The sequence below is a fragment of the Sinocyclocheilus rhinocerous genome, unplaced genomic scaffold (assembly GCF_001515625.1).
Source record: "Sinocyclocheilus rhinocerous isolate Xijiao unplaced genomic scaffold, SAMN03320098_v1.1 scaffold806, whole genome shotgun sequence".
NCBI lineage: Eukaryota > Metazoa > Chordata > Actinopteri > Cypriniformes > Cyprinidae > Sinocyclocheilus > Sinocyclocheilus rhinocerous.
The window spans coordinates 424,100-451,002 of record NW_015648045.1 but is presented as its reverse complement, the minus strand read 5'-3'; the positions used below and the strand labels follow the sequence as shown (position 1 = coordinate 451,002).

Below are 26,903 nucleotides of genomic sequence, written 5' to 3'. Positions count from 1 at the left end.
CAGTCTGCCAACATTCGGTCGCTATCGCTGAAGACTGCTCTGCTTCTAGCACTGGCGTCAGTAAAGCGAATAGGGGACCTGTAGGCGCTCTCTATTAGCCCTGCCTGCCTGGAATTCGGGCCTAACTCTAAGGCATGGTTACATACCGAAAGTGCTCTCCACTCCATTCAGAGCACAAGTCATTACGCTCTCTGCGCTTCCTCCCTCTGAAGAGGACAGAGAGTTATCTCTGCTCTGCCCCGTCAGAGCTCTAAGAATTTACATTGAACATTTACATTCTGCCCCTTTTAGACGGTCGGAACAACTCTTTGTTAGCTTCGGTAAACGCACCAAAGGGCATTCGGTCACGAAGCAAAGACTCTTTAGATTGATAGTAGACGCTATCACGCTAGCATACTTTTCCTTGGGCCTTCAATGTCCCATTGGAGTACAGGCCCACTCTACCAGAGGCATTGCCTCGTCTTGGGCATGGTCCAGTGGTGTGTCCATTGCGGATATTTGTGAGGTGGCCGGCTGGGCCTCACCGTTCACATTCGCTAGGTTTTATAACCTGGAAGTCCCGACCTTGCAGGCCAGGATCCTTTCTGCTTGAAAAGACACAAGCTGTGTTATGCAAATAAGTCTGACAGAGAGCCCCTGACTGATCGCGCTCAAGCTCTCGGGTATTAGTTCACTTGTCAGCTCTCGACCCCTGGGGTGCCGAAGTTGCATGAGTACTCTGGAATGATTAACCAGGCCGGGGGTGACCTCAGGGAGTTCAGCCCGTCTTAGCCTTGGGTTGTTGGTAACGTCTCTATGGGCATTGCTTGCTTATGGAAGTTATGATACTTTGATAGTCGTTCCTCTACCTTAGCACAGCGTGATTGTACTGTGTTCCCATAATGTCTTAGCACACGCAGTACGAGTGTAGTATCGACAGGGAACATTCTCGGTTACTTACGTAACCTCGGTTCCCTGAGATACGGGAATGAGTACTGCGTTGCTAGCCGTGCTATGTAGCCGCACGACTCAGTCGTGATGGCTCCGCCCATTCTGGCGGGCTCTGGCGGGCTTTGTCGCCATAGGCTCGTGCAGCTCCAATGCCGACCCATTGGTTAATTTTTTTATACACTGCATGAACCAATGGCCGTGCAGTTTCACTGCGTGAAAGAAAAAAGGCTTCAGTTCAGGGGAAAAAGACTTTTTCCCATAGCATCTTAGCAGACGCAGTACTCTTTCCCGTATCTCAGGGAACCGAGGTTACGCAAGTTACCGAGAATGTTATTTCAACAACAACAACAACAAAAAAAACATCAAATTTGAAATGTAACACAGGGAATTCTGGGGATGTCAATTTACAGTTATTCACTGTAAATTATAAATTCTTTTTCACTTCCAAAAACTGTATACTACCGTAAATGTAATGTCCAATACAGTTTTTCACCATATATCCACCTATTTCCTGAGTAACCGATGAGCGGCGCCATGAAAGATTCTAACTTCCGTTTGGGTGATTTCGTGTTCTGGTCTCCTTAGAAATCCATAATAAAATGGGGTAAAATATATATATTCAATACAACTAAATATAAAAATTCCACATGTAATATTTGATTATTATTAAACATGATTACAGCAATTATAAAAAATAAAAAAAAAGTTTATGTACATACTTCTATGTGTACATTGATATTGACCATTATGTACATTGAAGATTCTGTCCATCTCTATCTTAGGCCTACACCATTCAGGGACAATACGCCATCCCCCACCCAGACGTGAGTACAATGTATCTTCTAATCCTTTTTCCCTCTTTAGTGTAGCATTCTTGTTAACCTTTGCTTTTTCTTTTTCATGACCTGCTTTATTAAAATTCATACAACTGATAGATAGGTTTATTTTTATGTTTTTAATAAAAGACAGCTGTATATGAGTTTTCTCACAGCTTCCCCTTGTTAGTTTCTAGATGAGTTTGTGAAGGTCCAAGCAGGATTCCTTTATTTAATCATAACTTCTTAGGTGTACTGACCCTCCTCACTCCCCCAGCAGTTGACAAAGCTCCATCAGCTGGCTATGCAGCAAACCCCCTTTACCTCCCTCGGACAGACCACCCCCGCTTTCCCTGGTACGTACCCAACCCTCCCGCTACACACCCTTCACTATATACCTGTAGGTCTTTCATTCACTTTTGTCTTTCACTCTTCTCCCCCTGGATGGGTTGCATTTTAGTTCCTTAAAGGTACATATTAGTACCTAAGTGGTACATATTAGTACCTGTTGAAAAGATACCCCCCCAGCGACAACTTTTGTAGAGTGTATAGAAATGGATAGAAACATTCCTTAGATGAACAGGCAAAGACATAATATTAAGAAATATCCTACACTATAAATAGGACATTTATTTAAAAAAGCTGTGGTTGCCAGAATTAGCATATTAAGTTTTACAAAATAATAATAATAATGATAATAATAATAATAATAATAATAATAATAATGTACCTAATTTACATTTTAAACTTAAATTTTCAGTATAAATAAATAAATGTACCTAACTCATAAAAAAAAAAACGAAGTATAATTTTAATTTCAATGCAAATCATTCAAATATAAAGAATCACACAGGGAATTCTGGGAATGTCAATTTACTTTTTTTTAACAAATGGTTATGCATAAGAAACTGTAAAGTATAAGTAACAGTATTTTACTTATTAAGAGTATTTACAATTACATGAAATGTCCCTATACATTAATTACAGTTTTTCTCTGTATATAGTATAAGGGAACTTACTGTTAACTAATTAACATGTTTTATCATAGCATTTTTAGTCTTTTACCATTAAAATTATAATAAATTTTATAGTGTACAGTTTTAACATGGTTAATATTGGGAAAAAATGTTCACTGTTTCTCAGTTCTTCGGCTCTCTTTCTGTTTCTAGGTGTGGATGCCGGTTCACAGGCCAGTACTCATGAACTCACCATTCCAAATGATGTGAGCATAATTCTTTGTCTTCATTAATGCATTGGGCAACTGTAAAGAAGAATTTAAGGAAGAGTCATTGATTCTGACGTCTATCTGTCTGTATGTTTCCAGCTAATAGGCTGCATAATCGGACGTCAAGGCACCAAAATTAATGAAATCCGTCAAATGTCTGGGGCCCAGATCAAAATTGCTAATGCCATGGAGGGGTCATCAGACCGTCAGATCACCATTACAGGAACACCTGCCAACATCAGCCTGGCACAGTACCTCATAAATGCCAGGTGAGATTCAAAGCATGCAATGACATGTAACTAGTAAAAACAGATGTATTTTAATGCTAAACTAACAATTTTAATTGTAATACTTTTTTAGGGAAAAAATATGAAATATATACCAAAAACTAAACAGAAGAGTCTTATGTTCACCAAGGATGAATTTATGTAGTATAAAAAAAAACAGTCAAAACAGTAATATTGTAAAATATTATTTTTTTCAATTGGCCTAATGTTTCTTTATCGTGAACACTGTTTGTCGGTATGTTTCCATCACCCTGCTTTTATGTGCATTTTAAAGCATTGCATCAGAAATGGAAACGCCAAATTTTGAATAAAAATCCCTTAATTTGCAAAAAAGTTTTTACGCTCGCATGAGGTGGTTTTTGACCTGTCCGAAAAAGGGTTAATGCAAATAATGGGAGATTGAAATGCATTTGCCGAATAAATTCCTCAATGCGAATCAAAAAAGTCATGAGACTTTGCGCTATGGGACGGCAAAACCTGACTAACCAGCGGACCGATCTCATTGCCTAGCATCTAAAATGTTGTTATGGTCATTCTGAAACGCCCGAGTAAAGTATGTCATCAAAGTATTTCTGTATAATTGCCTCCCAGAACTGTCTTACTCGACTGCATTCCCAAACAGCAGGCATCCACCTCTGAAAGCAATGACCATTTATTGTGTTTCGTCTACTCGCTCTGAGGCGGAAGTAATTTATTATATTTGAAAATTATTATATTCAGTGATTTCTACTTTTCTTAGTGATATATAGTGCCAGTTTATCAGGAAGTGATCATTTTGTTCTCTTTGACTTGTTGGATGGAAACGGTGCTTATTCGCAAATGTTTTATGCGATATTCCAATTTTGCGCTAAAGTTAAATTCGCAACTTTGGATGGAAAACCAGCTATTGACTCTTATGTTGTACATGCTTACATATTGCTTCTTTCTGCAGGTTCAGAGATGTGGCAGCCATGTGGACTGACCCTTCAACCATGACAACCTCCTGAAGTCACATTATGCTCTGTTTATCTAAGATGTTCTGGTCTTAAACAGTTTTCTGGCCTCATCAGTGTTCTTAAAACCTGGGAATTGATATAGTCAGACATTTGTGTCTCAGGATTGCTGAACTACATTTAGTGTAATTAAGCCAGTTGAATTTATTAATTCCATATAATAACAAAAAAACAAAACATAGCTTCACCAAACAGGGGCCTCTCTGCAAACTGTATTTATTGTCTACATTGAAGGTCTCTGCAGTAAAAAGTATTCTAATAAGCAACCTATATTTAGGCAATTTTGGAATTGTGTCTGTGTACAAGAATATGATGCATTGTCTTATTAATTAGATATAGTTTTGAGTTTTAGCACAGAAACTTAGCATGCTGAATGTCTAGCAGTTGTCATTGCTCTTATTTATTTAAATGCTTTCTCAATATTTTGCAGTACATTAAAAATGTATTCAAGTTATCATACATGTAATGTGAGCAATAAATTGTATTAAAATATGCTTCTTTTACTTCAGTAAGTGGTAAAACAGTTTTAGAAAAAGAGAAATCTGATTTCCGGTTCATTTTAATTATGGTCACACCTGTGTAGATTTGTTGCTGGTTTATAATTTGTAACAAATTAAAAATATATTTCATACAGCGCATGATATCCATTTTTTTTCTTCTGGTCCTGAAACAATTGTCTGTTCAACATTTGTACAATTACAAACCAGGTGATCTTGTCATGTGTGATTTAATGATTTTAAAGCCTTTCAAAAAAAGACCTGATTGTTTAACTTTTGACATTTTACTTGGCTAAACATTATTGATGTTGACTGTGCTTCAAGTAATTGTAATAATTTTATGAAGCAATGTACTTTGTTTACATCTTTGTTTAATGCTGTGTTGTGCACTGCAATAATGTGAATAACTGAAAGTGTCAGACATAAGTAGTCTAGACAAAAGTAAGATTAACTAATTCATCAGTGGACCACAGAAGAATCGACACTTTTTGGCAATGCAACTGTGATTATACAGTAAGGAAGCAAGTAATAGACGTTGATTTGAATGTAATGATGTGACTTTTTAACAGGTAATTTGCTGTTTAGCTTGTCAAATGTGCACCCAGTTCCAGATGGATGAAACAACAGCCTGCAGTATAAAACACATGCTCAAGGTCTTTAGGTTTTCTTTTCAAACTTGTCTCAATAGCTAGTGATTACATTGTGAGTTGGATTCACAAGTTGTATATCTACTGTATATGCTCTGTGTTAAAAGTTCTGTGTTCAGAATGTTTATTATTTATATCAAAGAAATGGGCTTTGATGAGTTAAAATGTAATGTATAATTATTTCATGTATACATTTTGGTGTTGACTTATATTTAAGATTTTATGTGATGATTTATGTGACATAAAATGTAATTTTACTGCATTGCAAGAGTTCTTAATAGGAATCCAGTGAGTTCATGTAAGTTAATATGTATCTGTTTCTGTAATTTCTAGTGGCTAATAGACAATTAATTGTGCTCCATTGACACAGTGACTTTTGTATATTCATACCCCTATAACAGGGTATGAATTTACAAGCATTGCCATTTTGAATATCTTCAAAATGTCTTCTCTTGGCAGACTTTCTATACAGTATGACTCCTCATATAACCAGTTATAACACCAAAATGAGTGACACTGTACTTTTATTAAACTAATGTTCTTATTTTATTTAGTCTTTTTTTTTCTTGTTTAATAAAACAAGAAAAAAATCCATGCAGACTACAGTCTAGTATTTCCCACAAAGAAATTTTCTATGGTTTCTATGTTTGCTGCTGAATGACTCATGGTTTGACTTACAGAATGCTTTCATTTTCATTTTCATATTCATATTATTTTTATTTTCAATAAAGTCTCTTAATCTCACATGGGTGTTGTTTATTTTCCTTCATAGTAGTAGTTTTTCAACACTTCAAGGAGATTAAAATAGCTTATTCACTCAGTATCACTGCAGAACCATAAAAAGACTCATCACACACTATAGATATGAAACCATTCTGAAATACAGATATTTGTCATTATCAAGATTACCTAAAGGTCATGTTAGTGACTAATGTATAGTGTACAGTAAACCATGTTAATTGTACTGTATTCTCACATTAAATATTAAATTCTTATGGCTCTCTATGTGTAATTAGTTACTGTCTATAGTATGTGACAAGGATGCATTTTCCATTTTAGATCACAATTAAAGGAAAACTGTCAAAAACAGCTGTTTGTCAGGTTATATCAGTAACGGTAGCACATTTGGTTGCATTTTAATTTATGATTTCACAGAGCATTCAGAAGATAAATGGAGCATGCATCTGTGACAGCTGTGCAAAGAGAAGTGCTCAGTGCTAAACACTGCCACCATGTGTTGCCTACCACTGATTAGAGCAGTGGTTCTCAACCTTTTTTTCCGCACTATGGTCCAAGTGCAAGTCTCGCGGGCCGCACGCATATCATTTACATATTACGTCAGCAATACAAACCAAACTGATTTATAATATTATAACCTAAATATTATGATATTTAATCGATTACATTCATTGAAATAAATAAAAAATTATACTCCCATAAATAACACCCAATTTTGTGAAATTCGGCTCGAAAGGAGTAACAGCACAATCATAGGCGGAGTTTCACTTTTATGCGTGATGGGGGGCACCCACTGGCAGACGAGCCACGAGCACTTTTTTATATGTTCTACATTTCATGTATTTATGTAACACATATTCTACATTAAAAAATAAATTTAGAATGAACAATAACTGCTGTACAAAAAGTAAAAAAAAGAAGAAAAAAAAAACATACCTAATGCAGAAAAGCCGCCTCTTTTTCCGAATTGCGTAGATGACCACAATCTTTCTTTCATCTCTTCTGATAAATTTTCAGTCAAATCGTTTTCTGTGTGCTAGATCAGAGCTAGAGCCCTGCATTTCAGCCCGGGCCCGACGGGCCCCGACTTTATTATTTTACATAAAAACATTAGGCTATAGCTTATATTTATTTAGTACATTTTTAAATGAATGTAAAAACTAAAATGAATTGTAAAACTGAAAGTAATTTTTTAAAATTGTGTTCAGCATGGTGGGCCGCATTTGAATTCGTGACGGGCCGCGGGTTGAGAACCACTGGATTAGAGAGAAGAAAATGAATGTAAAGAACTTGAAATCTTTTATCAACTTCTTTGCCATTAAAAAGATTTAAAGCTGTTTACAATACATACTATTATAACATAATTATGACACACACCCATCCTTATACTGTTCCAAACCTGTGTGAATTTCCTTCTTCTTTTGAACACACACACACAAATCATTTGAAAGACGTTGATAACCAAACAGTTGCTGGTAGCCACTGATGTCCATAGTACTAGACTTACTTTTTTTTTCTTCTATTTTTTGGTGGTGGTGGTGGTGGGGGGGGGGGTGGGGGTTAAGTCAGTGGCTTCCAGCAACTGTTTGGATACAAACATTCTTCAAAATATTTTCTTCAAATTTTTTCTATTGAACAGATAAAAGTAACTCATTCAAGTTTTGAACTATACTTGAGGGTGAGTAAATGATGACTTTTCAGTTTTGAGTGAACTACCCCTTTAAAGGTAAACAAAAAAAATTTAAAAGTAGGCCTACAACTAGGCAATAAAGAAGAATGTAAAAGACTTCTTGAAGCTAACGTTAGAGAAGAGTTAACGTGTCAATTAGTCATGTGACGAGACATTTAAACGCCTGTTTTAAAACACCCCATCCAAAATGATTCCGTTAAAGTCTTTGCACGACAGATTTGCTTTTATACCTTTAATTTTCGTTACGTTTATTCCCCAGTGTCAGCATGTCTTGAAGATATTTGTGTTTATTCCTTTTTTTTTCGTTCTTATCTCTGGTGGTCTTTATCAACACCCAATTGCACCACCTATTGTTAATGTTTGTAGCAGCACGTGGAGATTTTTGGCTCGGCGCTTTCTTGCAATTGCAAAGGACCTTTGTCTGAGAAATACCATTCCATTCAATATAAGAAACCAATTATGCTTCAAACAAAGCTCTAAAAATCTTTAATGTTTACGTTAATTAACCTGATTCACAGGTTTTCGAGTTCCTCTCCTCAAACAGCCAATGAAAACAATGAATATAGACACTCGTCGTGACTGACCAATAGGAATGAGGTAAAAAAGAGTTGCCATTAAAATGATTGGCTGAAGTCATCTAAACCATGTGAAAAACAGAGGTTAAAAGTGTAATATGGGAGAGAATAAATCAAAAGTGGCAAGAGAGGTGGGATGGAGAAGGGAAAGGTAGGCACTTATATCAAATCCAAAGGGAAGTTAAACATAAAATTGTTGATAGTGGAAATCGGAGAGAAGAAATTGTGTTAACTAGGCTAAGACTGGGACATTGCTTATTAAACAAAACACTTAAATTGATAGGGAGGCATGATACTGGACTGTGTGAGGGTTGTCAGGAAGAGGAGTCAGTAGAGCATGTGGTCTTGAGATGCAACGGGTTTGGAGCACAGAGAGAGGTGATGAGGAATGAGCTAAGGGAGATAGGGGTTCAGGATATTACATTAAAAGGATTATTGAGCACAGAGCATAGGGCACAGACCAGAATTCTTATAAACTTTTTAAGAGTAACTGGGGTTTTTTATAGGATATGAAGAGTTAAAGGAATAGTGAGGTAGGTAAAGTATTATTATTATTGTTGTTGTTGTTGTTATTAATGTTATTATAAAGCAGGGCAGGGATAAGGTGTGCGTGTGTAGGTATGTATGTGTCGGGATAAAGGTGGGAGAATGGGTGATTTAGTCTGTAAACCTATTTTCTGATCCACACTCCGGAGCAGAAGGTGGCGGTAATGCACCAATACGCTGGATGACAACCGCCGTAAGAATAGAAGAAGAAGATCTAAACCATGTGCAGCGTACGTTAGTACGCTTCACCAGCGCTGCACGATGGGTGGAATTAAGGAGCTAACGATTCTTATTCTATCTTTCTTGTGTGTGACATTTGTGAATGGTACTGATGACATTTTGGTAGGCTGCGGGGGATTTGTGAAGTCAGATGTGGAAATTAATTACTGTGTCATTGAGGTAAGAAGACTTGAGAGTTCTGGTTTAAAAATGATTAGTAAGCGCATGCCGTTCCGGACATCAGAACTGAACTGATTCTCTGATATATACATCATGTGCTGTCCTAAACAGTTATGTATGTAGGTTGTAGATCGCATAATCTGGGGATCCGTATGTCGTGAATGTAGCAGGTTGCATGACAGCTACCTAACCAACTGTCAAGCATTGTCAGCAAAACATGATTTGTCCAAGCATGCTTAATATTGTTATTAGCACAGATCTGCCTGAGTTAATTAGCATTGCCTCACTCAAAGTAATCACTGACATTATCTAAATGAATTGCATACAGTTAGACGAGCAATACATGTAGTTCGTATTGTTTTTACGTGTTTCATTTGGGTCTATTTTTATAGAGTCAGTTTAAAATGGGTTTATGATGACCAACGTTTTCTATGTGTGTGTTCTTTACAGATCAAGCTGTACACTAAGCAGGGCTCTCTGAAATATCAGACTGACTGTGCACCAATCAATGGTTACTTCATGATCCCTCTCTATGACAAGGTACTGTAACTCAGGAGTGAATGGGCTGTCAGACATCCAAGATCATCTTAGAATGTCTTGTGGCATTTGTTCTGAATCATAAGGAAGTGACTTTCTATGAAGACATTTCACCACTCATTAAGGTAGCTTTACTTGTGGTAAGGCTACAATATATAGAGAGATTATACCCTTTACAATTTTAAGCCATGAAATAATAATGCATCCAACATGAATGTTTCCTGTAAAAATGACCTTCTGTAACAAGTATAATCGTACATTAATGGGAATCAAATGGTGAAGAACAGGCTTAATTTACAATGTACTTGTGCAAAATATCTAGAACATCAATATAAGCAAATTATGAGGACAGTGAAGCTTGCATTCTGCTTTCTATTTTACTGTTTTTCCACTTTTACTAATAGCGTATAATACCATTTCTACTTGTACACTACCATATAATCTTTTTTTCATATGACTTATTTATAATTGTTTCAAATTAATCTTAAAAAGTAGTCCTTACGAACAAAGGCTAGACTCTGTGATTGCAACTAAAACTATTTTGATAATCAGTTAATCTGTAGATTATTTCTTTGATAAATCAATTAATCAGATAAAGGCATGATTTTATGTTCTATTCTTAATTGACAAAACATGTTTGTCCTAACTATCCAAGGGTTCTTCTCCAAACAATGCTAAATTGTTAAATGCTATAAAAACAAATATGAATGTTTCTAGCTGTTTTGTGTTGTTTTCATCTACATAAACTTTCTGTATTAAAAGCAAATTGTAATGCAAATCACAACCCTTAGTGCGTTTGTGATATATTATGACATTTGATATATTGTACAGCTCTAATCTGCAAAAAATTTGAAGATTTCACATGGGAGTTTAAACTAATCACATATTGGCATAGTACTCGCAAATTGCTGCAAGCCTTCTCTGGTGGTGTAAATTGGGGCAAAATTCATCTTTGGCATGCCCGTCTATTTTTAACTGGAACAGGAGTTAAGTGGGCTGAGGGACAGCCTATCAGGCTCTTACAATGCAGTATTTCATCCTTACACCAGCAGCTTCACCTTAATTCACACCATCAGAGAGGCAGTTTCCAGCCTCAGTCACTTAGATGAGTGTCACAAATGTCATATATGATATATATGACCCACAAACAATTCTAGTCATTTTAATGTAATTAGCAAGTCATGCTTTTTGTTAATATTTAGCCTGGTGGTTTTTGTGTATGTTTGTGTTAATAGGGATTACAATCTTTTGCAGGGTGATTTTGTTATAAAGATAGAACCACCATCAGGATGGAGCTTTGGTAAGGAATGATTTCACATATCAAGTGGTGGTTATATCATGAATAATTCAATTTCAGAGTTCTTGTATACTCTAATCTGCTCTTGATCAATCCGGGGTTCTCTAAGATGGACTCGCTATTCACCTAGTCATGTATTGTGTTATACTTTATCTGTATGCAGAGCCAACAACTGTGGACCTACATGTGGATGGAATTACAGACATCTGCACTAAAGAACAAGACATCAACTTTATTTTTACCGGGTTTTCAGTCTTGGGAACTGTAAGTTGAAATTTTATGCATTTGAATTTGTAATACAGTTTTTTGTAAGGTAAAAAAAAAAAACCTGCTCATTTTCTTTTCTCATTTAGGTCTTGAGTAAAGGGCATTTGTTGGGGCCTGCAGGGGTTGAAGTAAGTTTGAGAAAAGTAGGAGAAGATGATGTCCTTCAAAGTGTCCTCACACAAGCTGGAGGCCAGTGAGTAGATATTGTCTAGTGGTCAAACTATAATTTGAGCATGCAAAATTTCTTCGCACACTGACTGCAGCAAAATCGCACAATGTGGAGTCTTTTTAAAAAACAAACAAAAAAAATCAACAAGAGGTCAATCTGTAATGTGTAGATCCTTTATTGGTCACGTCAAATTCTTAAGTTCTCAAAGCTACATTTGAAACTATATAATTCATAATGCCTATAAACTATAAATTCCGATTGAATGGCATTATTCCACTGGTCTACTGGTTATGATAAATCATTTTTGAATAATATTATGTATTATAATTTGCAGCTATTCCTGAAATTAAACCTAATTTAACCTAAATTAAATTTTCCATGAATTATAATAATTATTCAATTTAACAATAAGAACACCAGCAACAATATTCAACCCTAATTTGAGGGGACCATCTTACCCCAAGGGTCTATCACTTCAAAATAATATTCATTGTCCATAAATACCATTAACAGTTAAACATGAAAACATTTTACCCTGTTTGTGTTGTTTTTCACAGGTATACTTTCCTCAAGGTGCTTCCAGGAAGTTATGGCATCACCGCCACTCATGCCTCATGGACCCTTGAACATGTATATAGTACAAACTGTCTTATTGACAAAACATATTTCTCAATGACGAATATGTCAACACCTGAAGAAAGATTTTCATGCCACTGCAGTTTTGCTAGTTCACATATAACATTTATGTCAAAGCATCTCATTTAAATGTAGATGCAGTTTTGTTCTAAAAAAACTTGGTTCATTATTTTTGTTCCTTCACAGAGCTCAACCACTGTGGTTGTGTCAAATGAAAATGCCCCTGCCGCAGCTCCTCTTGTGGTAAAGGGCTATGATGTCTCTGGAGAGGTGCAGAGTGATAGTGAACCCATGAAAGGAGTCAGCTTCCTCCTTTACTCTGCCAGTGTAACACGGGAGGTAAAAGGTTTTATTAGATTCATAGCCCAACCACAAAAAGATGATCCACACAAAATAACTTTGAATGAATGCCATTGCGTAATTTGATAATGTTTTCAAATGTGCACAGATTCATCATCTGTTATCCAGTAGACTTTAAACAAATGTATTATTTATTCAGGATATCAATGGCTGCAGTGTGGCTCCTGTGGATGGAGCTTTAGTCGGCGACCCCTCCCTTGTGTATTTGTGCAGTTCCCAGTCTCGTGAGGATGGCACTTTCTCATTCCCCTGCCTTCCCAGTGGTGAATATACTGTGGTAAGAATTTACTGTCACCAACCTTTATATTATTTGATTATGCATGCTTATATTATGTATAGAATTTCACAAAGAAATAAAATATGGTTTCTTATTGTCAGAAGAACATTCTTATTTGTGGTTCAAATCATGAGAGGAAAAGAATAACAAGCTGACTCTACAGACAAAGACAGCAGTGTCATTTTTTTCATCTTAGAAATATTTTATTTTCTAAATAATGCAAAGAAACTGATACGTTCATGCTTTTATTTTCTCTCCCCTTGACTATTGAAATCGGACTTGTTTAAAATATATATTGATAAACCTCAGATGATACAAAATTCTACAGAATACTTCAGGTCCAGAAAGGGAGATGTCATTATATCAGTTTTATATCATTTTTAGGTAAGGATTGATTTTTAAAGTTCTTTTATTGATTTTTAAAGCACCAAATGACTTGGCACATTCATAGGTTTTGACTGCCTATCAAAATATGTTCCAAATTATGCTATGTTTCAAATTATTAAGACCTTCTAATGCTGCTCTTTTGGCACACTGCAGTATAATCCATACAATCAGGTGCAGCATTTAGGCCCCATGAAATCCCAGATGGAATTATGCTTCGATTACATCTTTGTGTGGATCATATGGCCTGTCATGCATACAAATTTCTACTGGATTATTGCAATTAATGGAAAATTTTTGGTGGTACATATAAATGTTTTTGGTGACAAATATAATATGCCTGTAAGACTTCTGATAAGTATTTGATTACTTTCTGGATCTACTTTCAATTGAAATAATTTGAATATAATTTCATCCATCTCATGCAGCCTTATTTATAATGCAAAGATAAAGCACAGATGTCAGTCATTTTTAGCTTGTCTCTTCTTGAATTGTAGGTCCCATATTACAGAGGAGAGAGAATCACTTTTGACGTTGCTCCTTCTCGTATGGATTTCAAAGTAGAACACGGCAGTTTAACATTGGAGGTGAGTTTCTCAATTCTCTGACTTGTTCTCACAGATTTGGAAACATGACTTGACACCTAAATTGACAATTAGGGTTGGACAGTATTATAATTTACATCAGTGATCCTCAAATCTGGCTCGCGAGATCCACTTTCCTGCAGAGTTTAGCTCCAACCCTAATCAAACAGACCTACCTGTGATTTTCTAATGATCCTGAAGACATTGATTAGCAAACTAAGGTGTGTTTGATTAGGGTTAGAGCTAAATCGCGAGCCAGATTTGAGGATCACTGATTTACATGAAGTGTTTAAATGGACATTAAATCGTTATTAGGAATAAATAAATAAATAATGTACAAAACAGTTGGTCTTGCTCAGCGGCCTAACCTGGTTTCTAACCTGTTTTGTCTCTCAGCCAATATTCCGTGTCATGGGATTCTCTGTGATGGGCAGAGTTCTGAATAGCCCCAATGGAGAGGGTGTTGCAGATGCCGTAGTAACGCTTAACAACCAAATTAAAGGTAACTGTGATGATACACTTAAGTGAAATTAACATAATTAGGCATATTAGGGTATATCCAAAGTACTGCACAATTCATGCTTAATTAATAAATGTATGCTAAATTAACACATTGCATTCATATTTTGCCTCCTCCTTGATCTCTTTCACAGTGGAAACTAAAGAAGATGGTTCATTCCGATTGGAGAATATGACTACAGGCACTTATACCATCAACACAAACAAGGAACTGATGTTCTTTGAGCCGGTCACTGTGAAGATTGCTCCCAGCACTCCTCAGCTGCCAGACATCATCACTGCAGGGTGAGTATGCAGGCAAGAATTGTCCTCAGAAAGCTGTTTTTTAGAAGATAAACGTAGATTGAGGTGTCAGTCGTCTAGCTTTAAGGGTTCGATTTAACATCTCTGCTCCACTGTTATTCTCAGGTTTAGCGTGTGTGGTCACATCTCAGTCATCCTTCTTCCTGAGACTGTTAAACAGCTTGGGCACTACAGAGTTACGCTCTCGACTCGGAGACAGGATCAGGGCTTTTTCCGCACTGTCGAAAGTGACCGCCATGGAGCGTTCTGCTTTCAAGTTAAACCAGGAGACTACAGCATACAGGTAATGAGAATATATGTTGTGCCTTGACTTTAAAGTTAGAGTGAATTGCACAGCACATTAATTTAGATACGTTGTGCGCTGTACAGGTGACCCTCCCTGAAAGTGATGTGAAGGCTGGACTTGCTCTTCAGCCATACTCTCTCGATATCTCACTTGTGGATCGTCCTATCACCGACCTTCTCTTCACTCAATTCATAGCATCTGTTTCTGGCTCTGTGTCCTGTCTTGGTGAGCTGATTTTTCATGTCCGCTGTCAAATTCAATTAGATAAATGTGCTTTCTGTCTTTGCCTCAATGATTGAATTGTCCCATCAGTGGCATGTGGAGATCTGACAGTCACTCTTCAGCCTGTGAGCAGACAAGGAGAGAGGCAAAACCTCCAGTTGTCTGGCAGCAGTGAAGCTCTCAGCTTCACTTTCAATAATGTGTTACCCGGAAAGTACAAAGGTAAGCAATGTTTTTACATGTTTTGATTTTAATGAGCAATAGAGATGGTTATAATTATGGTATTAAATAGATACACTATCATTCAAAATTTTTGGTAAGTAAGATTTTTTCAAGAACTGTATATTTTTATTCAGCAAGGATAAATTAAATTGATGAAAAGTGGCATTAAATAGTTTAGCATTATTTTACAAAATGAAATTTTACAAAAAAATTATTTTAAATAATCCTGTTCATTTTTACTTTCTATTCACCAAAGAATCCTGCAAAAAAGTATCAAGGTTTCCACAAAAATATTAAGCAGCGCAACCGTTTTCAACTGTGATAATAATAAGAGATGTTCCTTGAGCACCAAATCAGCAAATTAGAATGATTTCTGAAGGATAATGTGACACTGAAGACTGAAAACCGCAAACCTTTGAACGGTAGTAAAAAAAAAAGTCAGCATTTGTTTTTGAATTTTGTTGTTTGTGTTTTCTTTTTTTTTCTTCTTCTATTTCTTTTTTTTATATTACCCAAAAATCTATGGTAAATTATGATAGATGGCCTTTGGGTAGGTACTAAACAAATAGACATTATGCAATTAATCAAAATAAAAAAAGTGAGAAAGTAAAGAATCCAATACATTGCTATTGTATAGTAAAATAAATCATTATTATTATTATTATCATCATCATTATTATTTAATTTGAATTTTATAGTACAGTCATATGTTTTGGTTATTTATAACTAGAAAAATATCACAATGATAACTAATATAGGTTTTCATCCTATTTAACATGATTTGTTTCTTATAATTTTGAAAGTTTATTGAATTGCTATATATGATAAACTAAGCGTATTATTATTATTATTATTTTTGAGCTAAATTGTGCAGGATTTCAGCAGTGTAGACATTAAGTTCATGAAAAATTAACGACCTCTGGTTGTCACAGTGTCTATCACCCAAGAGGAGTGGTGCTGGAAGTACAAGTCAGTGGAGATCGATGTACTTGACTCATACGTAGAGGGAGTGGAGTTCAGACAAACCGGATACTTGCTGCGCTGTTCACTGTCCCATGCCATTACCCTGGTGAGGACTGAAAACATTTAAATATTTAAAGATGAGTGATCACATAGTTGCCAAAATCAGCTGTTACAAGCCTAAAATGGTAATACTGATGATGATGCATTATTTATCCATAATTTTAGGAATTTTTCCAAGATGGCAGCTCACCAGAGAATGTTGGCATTTACAATCTGTCCAAAGGAGTCAATCGCTTCTGTCTGTCCAAGCCAGGTGAGCTCGGCTTTTCCTTCAGTTTTGTAAGTTCAGTACGTTCATAAAGCTTAAAGTTCTTAACAAATTTCTTTTTAATCTAAGGTGTTTATAAAGTGACTCCACGTTCCTGTCACCAGTTTGAACAAGATTACTACACCTACAACACGTATGTGACTGCCTGTGCCAAGAATTATATTAAAATCAAAGTAGCTGCCGCAGCTTTCTCCCTTTTGTTCCTGTGCTTTTGCAGTATGTGCTTGTTGTGTAACATTATTAAATGAAGTCTAATCCACGTTGTTGTTTTTCATCCTTGTTCCTCAGGTCTGCCCCAAGCATCTTAACCCTAACTGCTGTAAGACACCACATGACAGGACTCATCACCACTGATAAGATGCTGGATGTCACTGTCACCATCAAGTGAGTGAGGGAATTGTTATTATGTGTGTCTAAAAGAGTAAAGTCTGTCTTGTTTGTTTGAGTTCTGGCTGTTGCTTTCAATACACCTAGTGGCTTTGTTTAATTTTGGCAGATCTTCCATTGAGAGTGAGCCTGCTTTGGTTCTGGGGCCCCTGCACTCAAACGAGGAGCAGCGATGGGAGCTGCAGCTTCTGGAAATAGCTGCCCGTAAGAAGGAGAGGGAAGAAAGAGATGACGAGAACAGCCCCCCTGTGGAAGAGAAACCAGATGAACTCCATGAGCCTTTCCACTATGAATTCTCCTACTGGGCACGGTATGATTTTGGAGAATGTTTGCCAGCATTTTCCTCTTCTGCCTGTGTTAGAAAAAATATTGTGAAATCATGTGCAAAGAACATGCATCACATTGTATTCTCCTACCAGTTACAAATTCCATAGTCTTAATTTTATATCTTGGCTCTGTTGGCTATTTTAGAGCTGGGGAGAAGATCACAGTCACACCTTCATCCAAAGAATTTCTGTTTTACCCTCCTGAAGTAGAGGCTACAATCACTGGAGGTTAGAGTGCAATCTTTTTAAAGCTTTTTTTATTTTATACTAATGGATGCATGTTGTGTCTAGGACCTTTCACAACAATTATGGAACAATTTGCAAACAACTTCTGTTCACACAAAGAATGAAATTAATATTTGTCAAGCTACATAAAAAGGAAATCCACAGTAACATGTACTATAAGGTGACAATGACCAACAACCAAATTCATGCAGTTGAATCATATACAAAAAAAGTATATTGTTAAAAAAAGTTTTAAAGTACAAAAAATGTACCATTAGGGGTACAACACCTTGTCACTGGCCAGTACCTTTATAGGAATAACTTATCTAGCCCTAAAAGGTGCATACTAGTACCTTAAGGATACATATTACTAGGGGTGGTATTACCGGTAGAAATTTGTCAACCGTTAGAAATTTTTGGACTATCGTCTCTATCGCGGTTACATGCTCACTTGACGTTGCTGTGCTACGTAGTCACAAAAACGTATTGTTTGCACGCACTTTTAAGCATTGCAAGTGATTTTAAGCTGTTGAAATGCAATCAGCAGCAAAAGAGAACTCTTTTCGCTATATGTGTGCACTGTCTGAGAAACTGTTTCTGAGCGCTGTTCAGAGAGGCGTGCGCAAGTGAAGACGGTGCTCATAGAGTGCAGGAGCATTTTATTTTTGTCGTCTTGAACGGTTGAATACACACACTTGTATGTTTCAAAATTCCCGTCTTTGCAAGTATCCTCGTAAACACAGTAATTTAGGTCTTAAGTGAAAGCAAAACAGCTCAGAAAGAAAAAATGTGGTTATCAGTATATTGGATCCGGGCAGCTCTTAAATTGGCAGCAGTCTAATATTCCTGCTGTCTGCCATTCATGTTAATTAATCCAACAACAAAAGAGAGAAAATCTTTCACTGCTCTTGACTAAATCACTTTTGTAACTGTAATAAAAAGAAATATATATTTAATTTACACAGTGGAGAATATGCTGTGTTTTATACATTTAATTAAAGCAAAAATATATATGTTGTTTTATTTTTATATATATATATATATATATATATTTATATAGTTACCGTGAAATAGAATTACTTATATTGGGATATAGCATTTTGGTCTTATTTTATTAAATGTACAATTTTTGCTGAATAACACTCGGAAACAGCTCTTGTAGAGATATTAATCAATTTAATACTTGATGGATTTAACTCTTTAGAGTGTGAAACAACACAAAGCCACAAACACCCTCATTTTACTTGTTTTAGGATACATTTAGAACTAAACTTTGTAGGTACAGTGGGGAAAATATTTATTTGATCCCCTGCTGATTTTGTAAGTTTGCCCACTTACAAAAAAATGAAGGGTCTGTAATTTTTATGGTAGGTTTATTTTAACGTATAGAGACAGAATACTAACCAAAAAATCCAGAAAAAAAACACATTATATAAAGGTTAGAAATTGATTTGCATTTCAGTGAGTGAAATAAGTATTTGATCCCCAAGCAAAACATGACTTAGTACTTTGTGCAGAAACCCTTGTTGGCAAGCACAGAGGTAAGACATTTTTTTGTAGTTGGTCACCAGGTTTGCACACATCTCAGGAGGGATTTTGGTCCACTCCTCTTTACAGATTCTCTAAATCCCTAAGGTTTCTTGGCTGTCGTTTGGCAACTCGAAGTTTCAGCTCCCTCCACAGATTTTCTGTAGGATTGAGGTCTGGAGACTGGCTAGGCCACTCCATGACCTTAATGTGCTTCTTCTTGAGCCACTCCTTTGTTGCCTTGGAGGTAGGGCTGGGGGCGATAATTCGATAACGATAATTATCGCGATTATAATTTTCCTTGATAAAATGATATGAAGAGTTTGATAAATGTTCGATATAATGTTTATGCGCCAAAAGTGGAACGAAACAGCGCGGCTCATTTGAAGCGCGCCACACAGACTGTTTATCCGCTCAAATCAAAGTTCAAACTACACGGTGTGAGCTCACTAGAGCAGATGCGTTTACTCAGTCATGCGAGCACTAAACAGCGCTGTGAGATCCACTGCTTGAATTCAGCGATGAACACAAATGACTCCGTGATTTAAACTAGTTTAAAGCCAAACAGGAGAAACACTGTGCAACGAGACAGTCAGAAGGCTTTTCAATCTACACATCGCCATCATTTACCATGGACTTACTGTAGTAACACTCACTGAATCATGGTATTGTAGCAGAAACTTGGGATATTCACACTGAATTTTAATACAGGATTAATGGTAACTATAGTAAGTATTTGTGATTAAGCTATAGCATGTGTGCATTTATACTGAATGTTTTTAGACTACTGTTTTTCATACAAATAGGCTACCTTAGGGTGACCATACGTGCCATTTTCCCCCGGACGCATCCTGGCCAGGATTTCTATATTGCCTAAAATATCTAGGGTTTGGCTTTGTTTGCGTGTGCAGACCGATCGGTGTATGACATCGGTTCCTTGTGTTTTCGAAACACTGTCGAGGTACTTTGAATCAAAGCAATATAGAAATCCTGGCCAGGACGCGTCCGGGGAAAATGGCACGTATGGTCACCCTAGGCTACCTAAAAAACATGTAGTTATATTTTTACCATGGTATTGAGGTGCTATATGTGTGGTTTTAACTGTGTTTATCATGATTTAAATGTATGCTACTATGGGAGACCAATGCTTAATTAAAAAAAGAAAGAAAAAAAAAACCTTGGTCAGAATAAATTTAACCATATAAAACTGAGGTTGCTACAATTTTTACAGATGTTACTGATTTTGATAATGAACAAAAATTTACCTCTGCATCCTAACTCAAGCTACTATCAAATGTGCATTTCTAAGAGACAAAAAAAGTGATATTATTATTATTAATATTCTCAGGCAACTCAAATCTGTTTCTTGATTTTAAACAATATCACTCATTAGAACATGCAGAAACTAAGAAATTAATTTTTCTATTTAGATATTTATTTTGTTATGGAAAATTAATGGTCTGGTTTCTATAACTTGCACTTTGGAGCAAAAATCTGGCTTTAAACTTGAACGAAATAAAGATTTGACATTTATCGTGATAATTATCGATATCGACTGATATGAAAAAATTTACCGTGATCATTTTTTTGCCATATCGCCCAGCCCTACTTGGCGGTATGTTTTGGGTCATTGTAATCCTTGAAGACTTATCCATGACCCATCTTCAGTGTTCTGGCTGAAGGAAGGATTTTACAGTACATGGCCCCGTCCATTTGCCCTTCAATGCGGTGAAGTCGTCCTGTACCCTTAGAAAAACAGCCCCAAAGCATAATGTTTCCACCTCCGTGCTTGACTGTAGGGATGGTGTTCTTGGGGTCATAGTCAGCATTTCTCTCCCTCCAAACACGGCGAGTCGAGCTAATGCCAAAGAGCTCAATTTCGGTCTCATCTGACCACAGCACTTAACCAGCTCCTCCCGTGTAGTTCGGGGCTGATCCCTCACCTTTCTCATGATCATCCTTACCCCATGAGGCGAGATCTTGCACGGAGCTCCAGACCAAGGCCTATTGATGGTTGTTTTGTATTTCTTCCATTTCCGAATAATCGCACCAACAGCTGTCTCCTTCTCACCAAGCTTCTTGCTGATGGTCTTGGAGCCCATTCAAGCCTTGTGCAGATCTACAATCTTGTCTGACATCCTTTGACAGCTCTTTGGTCTTGCCCATGGTGGTGGGAGAGGTTGGAATGGAAGATACAGATTGTGTGGACAGATGTCTTTTACACCTAACGAGCTGATATTAGAGTAACTTCTTAAAGTGGCAGGACTAATCTGTGTTCCACATGGGCACATAACCAATCTGTGGGAGCCAGAATTCTGTTTGGTAGGGGATCAAATACTACCTCTGTGCTTGCCAACAAGGGTTTCTGCACCAAGTACTAAGTGATGTTTTGCTTGGGGATCAAATACTTATTTCACTCATTGAAATGCAAATCAATTTCTAACCTTTTATATAATGTTTTTTCTGGATTTTTTGGTTGATATTCTGTCTCTGTCCGTTAAAAAATACACCTACCATAAAATTACAGACCCTTCATTTCTTTGTAAGTGGGCAAACTTTCAAAATCAGCAGGGGATCAAATAAATATTTTCCCCACTGTAGGTGGCCCTCCGGAACAGAGCTGGACACGCCTGATGTAGACCCAGGCAAAGTATCCACCTTATTTTTACTATAAGAGCAGGTGCTGCCATTTGTAACTTGAATGTGCCAGACTTCCAGTTATTGTTAACTATACAAAACAGCTCATTATGATGCTTGAAATGTGTCACTAATATCACTCAGAAAAATGGGGTTTTAGTTTTACCCCAGTTTATATTTGAAACTGATATACAATGATTGATTTGTTTTAACAGAGAACTGCCCAGGTCAAATGGTTGAGATTGCGGGCCTGGCAGGGCTGTTCTTCACGGGGCAGGTGTCACCTACACTGGAGGATGTGGAAATCTCCATTAAGAAGAGAGGAGCTACAACCCCTCTCATTACAGTTCTCACGGATGAAACCGGAACCTACAGGTATCTCACTTATTCACAAACATTACTGCGTTCATTTATTTAATACCTCTCTTGACTGTGTATTTAATAATGCATATTAGCTTAAAAGCATGGTTTATAAATATGCCAACATGAATGACTGTTGGCCTATTAGAAATAAAGTGCTGTCATTATGGCTGAAATCTTAAATGCACTCTAGCATTCTAAACAAATAAAATGAATATTTCTTTTTTTCCCTTTGAAACCAGTGTTGGACCCCTACATAGTGACTCTCTATATGACATCAGTGCCAGTAAAGAGGGCTTTGTCCTGACTGCAGTGGAGGGAAACACAGGAGACTTCAAGGCGTTTGCCCTGGCAGGCGTCACTTTTGAGGTCAATGTCACATTAATGTCTTCTCATCATCGAGTAGAACTATCACATTTCATTAAGTATTTTCATTTCTATGAATCAAATGGTTCATTTGTTTTTGTTTTTTTTCTTGCCCCTCAGATAAAGGCAGAGGATGGTGTTCCTCTCTCTGGGGTTCTGCTGTCTCTCAGTGGGGCCAACTTCCGCTCAAACATGCTCACTCAGGACACCGGTCTCCTCACTTTCAACAACCTGGTACTGTCTTCTCAGCCCCTTAGTTACTATGGTCATCATCTTGATGTGTTAAACACATTTGTTTTATTGATCTAGCTCAATCTGTTTTACAATCTACGTCATGTTGTTGCAAATCTTTGTTCTGTGGGACACGAAATAAGTTTTTTTTTTTTTTTGAAAATGGTTTTTAATAATTTTTGCCCATACAATGAAAGTCAGTGAAGTTGAAAACAACACTGACTGATGTTTGATTGCATGCTCAAATAAACAGAATGCTCATTTTGGCTAAACTATCTTTTTAAATGTTTTACCTATAAATAAAAATAATGCATACATATAATGAGTACAAACAGCAGGCACTGTTAAAATGAAGTACATAGAGATTGACTTCATTTCTCCTCCCTCCATCTCAGAGTCCTGGCCAGTACTATTTCAAGCCCATGATGAAGGAGTTCCGCTTTGAGCCCTCAGCACAAATGATCACAGTAGAAGAAGGACAGGTCCTCCATATTCCCATCACTGGCTTCAAAACAGCTTACAGGTCAGCAACACACAGCATGTTAGAATATGCACTGCCAGTTAAAATGCTTAGTATAACAATTAGGTAATACATGCATACAGTATGTACACTAAGTCCCTTAGTACACAAAAGCTGAATTGAATTGATCAAAAATACAGTAAATCAGTAATATTTTTTTAAATTACTTGAATTCAAATTAAGTTTTTTTTTTTTTTTTTATATATATATTTAAATTTATTCCTGTGATGGCAGAGCTAAATTTTACTCTAGTCTTCAGTGTCACACAGTCCTTCAGGAATCATTTTAATACGCTAATTTGGTGCTCAAGTAACATTTATTGTTAACAGTTGTGCTGCTTGGTATTTTTATAGAAAACATGATACTTCTTTTTTTTCAGGATTTAAAAAAATATATATATATACTGTTTAAAAAAACATTCATTTGAAATATCAATTTTTGTAACATTATAAATATATTTACTGTCATTTTTGAAGAATTGTATTTATTTTTTTTTTTTTTCAGGATTTAAAAAAATATATATATATACTGTTTAAAAAAACATTCATTTGAAATATAAATTTTTGTAACATTATAAATATATTTACTGTCATTTTTGAAGAATTGTATTTATTTTTAAAAAATCTGTGTACGTATTGAACATTTTACAAAATATGCCCTGTCAGTTGTGGTGTAAATATTCTAATTGTGCATTTCAACGTGTATCAGCTGCTATGGTACAGTGCAGTCAATAGGAGGCGATGCGGAGCAGGGTGTCGCTGTGGAGGCAGTGGGGCAGGGAGAGTGTGGCGTGTACAGTGAGGACACGGTTACTGACGAAGAGGGCCACTTTAGACTCCGAGGCTTGCGGGTAAGACTTTATTGGAGAAAACTGTTTAGACAAACAGTATGACTGACAAAAGTTCACAAGAACATACATTTTACGATTCTAAACAAAACTTGCCTTTCCTTCATGTCAATGTCAGCCTGGGTGTAACTACAACATTCAGCTGAGAGGAGAAGGAAATTATCACATTGAGAGAGCATTACCGCCACACAAAACCATTGAGGTGAGCATTGAAGTTTTATTTGCCTATTTTAACACATTTTATTTGAAGTTTCCATTCATGTGTTTATTTTTTGATGGTTTTAGGTGGGCAGCACTGATATTGAAGGAATAAACATAATCGCCTTCAGACAGATCAATCAGTTTGATCTGAGTGGCAATGTCATCACTTCCCCTGAGCATCTTCCCACTCTCTGGGTAGATGCAGTCATTTAAATACTGTTTTAAAATGGTTTCTCTTATTTGATCAAATCTTGAAGTCATTGTTGTTCCTCCGTCTCTAAAGGTGAAGCTCTATAAGAGTGACAACCCTGACAATCCCTTCCAGAGTGTGTCTCTTGGCCAGTCCCTGTTCTTCCACTTTGCCCCCCTGCCACGTGATGGAGAGGTACTTTTATTCCTCTAAACGACTCCTATTTTTATTATGTTTTACAATATTCATATTAATCTGCCCGTACTTTGATTTTTAAGTACATCTTAAAAATGGGTGGTGAGACATTTTATTTATTATTTTCATTTTATTGTCTTCTTGCAGAGCTATGTGTTGATGCTAGACACATCACTCTCTCACTCCCAGTATGACTACAAACTCCCACAAATCTCGTTCACATCTTCTGGTTACCACAAACATGTAACACTAACCTTTAACCCTAAGGTAAAAACCTTCTCACACAAAACATTTTTTTTTTCTTTGTCCAATGGACAAATTTTTGTGTGAATAGATCATTTATCTGCGATTAGCTTGACATTTGGTGTAAAAAGGATCTAAATTCTGCATTCCAAAAGCTGTCCGTTAGTGTGACTTTTATGAAATGTTATGACGAAGTTATGATATTCTCAAGTCGTCACATGTATTTATATAGCACTTCCTACAATACAGATTGTGACAGCATGTGTGCAGTGTTAATGTTGCAGAATTCATCAATTAACAGCTGTAAGCATATCAGACAACACCAAAGACAATGGTGTCATTATTCAGCTCAAGTCGGTTCAGTGTCGATTCATTTCAACAACTGTGTCAGTGGTGCCAAGTTCATCAATTATTAAACAAGTTCAATTCAGCTCTAAAGCAGCTCTACAGAAAGCAACAGTATCATTATCCAGTTCAATTTAGTTCAAAACTTGTGTCGATAGTTAGGCTAAAACGAAACTGAAACCAACGTTGGGCCTCTCATTCCACGCAAAATCAAATGTTTCCGTATTCGTGATATATTTGAATGGCAAATTATTATTTATTATATACTTCACTCGCGTTCCAATATCCACGTAAAACAAAATGTTTTGCATAACATCACGGCGGTAACTGTTATAACACTTAACGGCACAGATTTTACTACATATTTTTTACAAAATTTTTTTTTTTTTACTACATAGTTTTTTTCCCCATATTTTTGACTGACTGTATTTTATTATGATAATGAACAGGCTGCATTGTCAAGGTAGCAATGCTTAACTGTGTGCGTGCCTGCGGCGCTGGCACAATCACTTGAATTTTTTCCTTCTAACAGTGGAAGGAACTACTCCTTTTAGTCCTAAAGATAATCGGAATTGTAAAAGGTTTGCTTTGATGGCCATGTGAATCCTCATGTTCTGTTGTTTGCTGCTTTTTGCGCATGTAAATTTAATCCCCGGGAAATTTTTTTTTAGTATTTTTAACGAGTCACAGACACTTATCCTTTCTAGTTTAATTCAATTCTAATTTAAAATAATCTTTTCGGTTAACGGTTAACAATCGGTTAACGAGCGTCGGTTGTCGGTTAGGAAAAATAACCGAAATGAACATCCCTAGTCGATAGTGTCAGTGTAGTTGAATACATTAAAAATATTACCGATTATTACTTATTGTCTTTTAAAGCCCAAGCTCTTAGATTGAATTTGTATGAATTTGTTTGGCTTTCCACAGAGGAAAATACCAGATCAAGATGTTGCCCAGGGATCTTTCATCGCCCTTCCTCTCACATTACTGCTGTTGCTTGCTGTCTATAATCATGAGCGGGTACCAGTTTATTTTTCTTTCAGAATCGTTAAAAAAAACCTTGACATTCTTGACATTTACAATAGCTGCTGTTCATATGACATTATGTAGATAATGATATTGTGTCGTTCCCAGGTGATCCCACTTCTTCTGCAGCTGGTCAGCCAGATCCAGGGAGTTCGAGGACTCGCTCAGGCAAGTGGGGATGGACTCCCGGTGGATGAAGCCAAACGCCAATCAAAAAGGCCAAAGACAAGACGTACATGAGACCTAAGTATGTCCTAATATGAAGGCCAAGCCAGTCTCTGCGTTCAGATCTCACAAGCGTCCAGTGTCAGACAGCACATAAGACCATGTTGGTCTGATCATAAAATCCTATCATAAAAAACAACCTCACATGGGGTCGGCAAAGATTTTTGGACATATTTATTCTTGCTGAATCTCAGATGACCTAAGGTTCTTTTACTGTGGTGTCCTGGTCACACAGATCCCTATATTTTACAGTCCTTAGCATGTGAATGTGGCTCGGAGATTGTGTATTTATGTTTGTGAGGGACTGCTCAGGGAGGATGGCTGATTTAAGAGACTTCAAATGTGGGGGGGGGGGGG

General features: G+C 36.6%; 2 protein-coding genes across 3 annotated transcripts in view; both read left to right on the top strand.

Annotated features, from left to right (window-relative positions):
* Positions 1-6,077, top strand: part of LOC107709582 (poly(rC)-binding protein 3-like) — a 21,782-nt gene extending 15,705 nt beyond the window's left edge. The window contains exons 9-13 of the mRNA XM_016514091.1: positions 1,713-1,754; positions 2,026-2,101; positions 2,915-2,967; positions 3,070-3,239; positions 4,189-6,077. Of these exons, the coding sequence (XP_016369577.1) occupies positions 1,713-1,754; positions 2,026-2,101; positions 2,915-2,967; positions 3,070-3,239; positions 4,189-4,243 (396 nt within the window). The 3' untranslated portion in view covers positions 4,244-6,077. The remainder of the gene's footprint in view (positions 1-1,712; positions 1,755-2,025; positions 2,102-2,914; positions 2,968-3,069; positions 3,240-4,188) is intronic.
* Positions 6,078-8,496: 2,419 nt separating this feature from the next.
* On the top strand, positions 8,497-26,676 carry nomo (nodal modulator). Of its 2 annotated transcripts, none has more exons than XM_016514090.1 (31): positions 8,497-8,547; positions 9,792-9,881; positions 11,133-11,178; positions 11,339-11,439; positions 11,529-11,635; positions 12,169-12,241; positions 12,434-12,586; positions 12,747-12,884; positions 13,766-13,855; positions 14,249-14,354; positions 14,506-14,656; positions 14,780-14,957; positions 15,044-15,185; positions 15,273-15,404; positions 16,337-16,473; positions 16,593-16,680; positions 16,765-16,828; positions 16,984-17,079; positions 17,192-17,392; positions 17,554-17,636; positions 22,013-22,172; positions 22,400-22,526; positions 22,644-22,757; positions 23,150-23,277; positions 23,983-24,124; positions 24,240-24,323; positions 24,407-24,517; positions 24,606-24,707; positions 24,855-24,974; positions 26,223-26,315; positions 26,430-26,676. In XM_016514090.1, the coding sequence occupies exons 1-31, from the start codon at positions 8,533-8,535 to the stop codon at positions 26,559-26,561; spliced, it is 3,504 nt and encodes a 1,167-aa protein (XP_016369576.1). In that variant the 5' UTR covers positions 8,497-8,532; the 3' UTR covers positions 26,562-26,676. The 2 variants fall into 2 exon arrangements, with proteins under 2 accessions (XP_016369576.1, XP_016369575.1); XM_016514089.1 differs by lacking the exon at positions 8,497-8,547 and adding an exon at positions 9,183-9,341.
* Positions 26,677-26,903: the final 227 nt, after the last annotated feature.

Excerpts from the sequence above, each read along its gene's own strand:
- nomo (XM_016514089.1), top strand. The coding sequence starts at position 9,204 with ATGGGTGGAATTAAGGAGCTAACGATTCTTATTCTATCTTTCTTGTGT. Across the intron at positions 15,405-16,336 it reads GTTACCCGGAAAGTACAAAG|TGTCTATCACCCAAGAGGAG; the intron begins GTAAGCAATGTT and ends TGGTTGTCACAG. Across the intron at positions 24,125-24,239 it reads TTAGACTCCGAGGCTTGCGG|CCTGGGTGTAACTACAACAT; the intron begins GTAAGACTTTAT and ends TGTCAATGTCAG.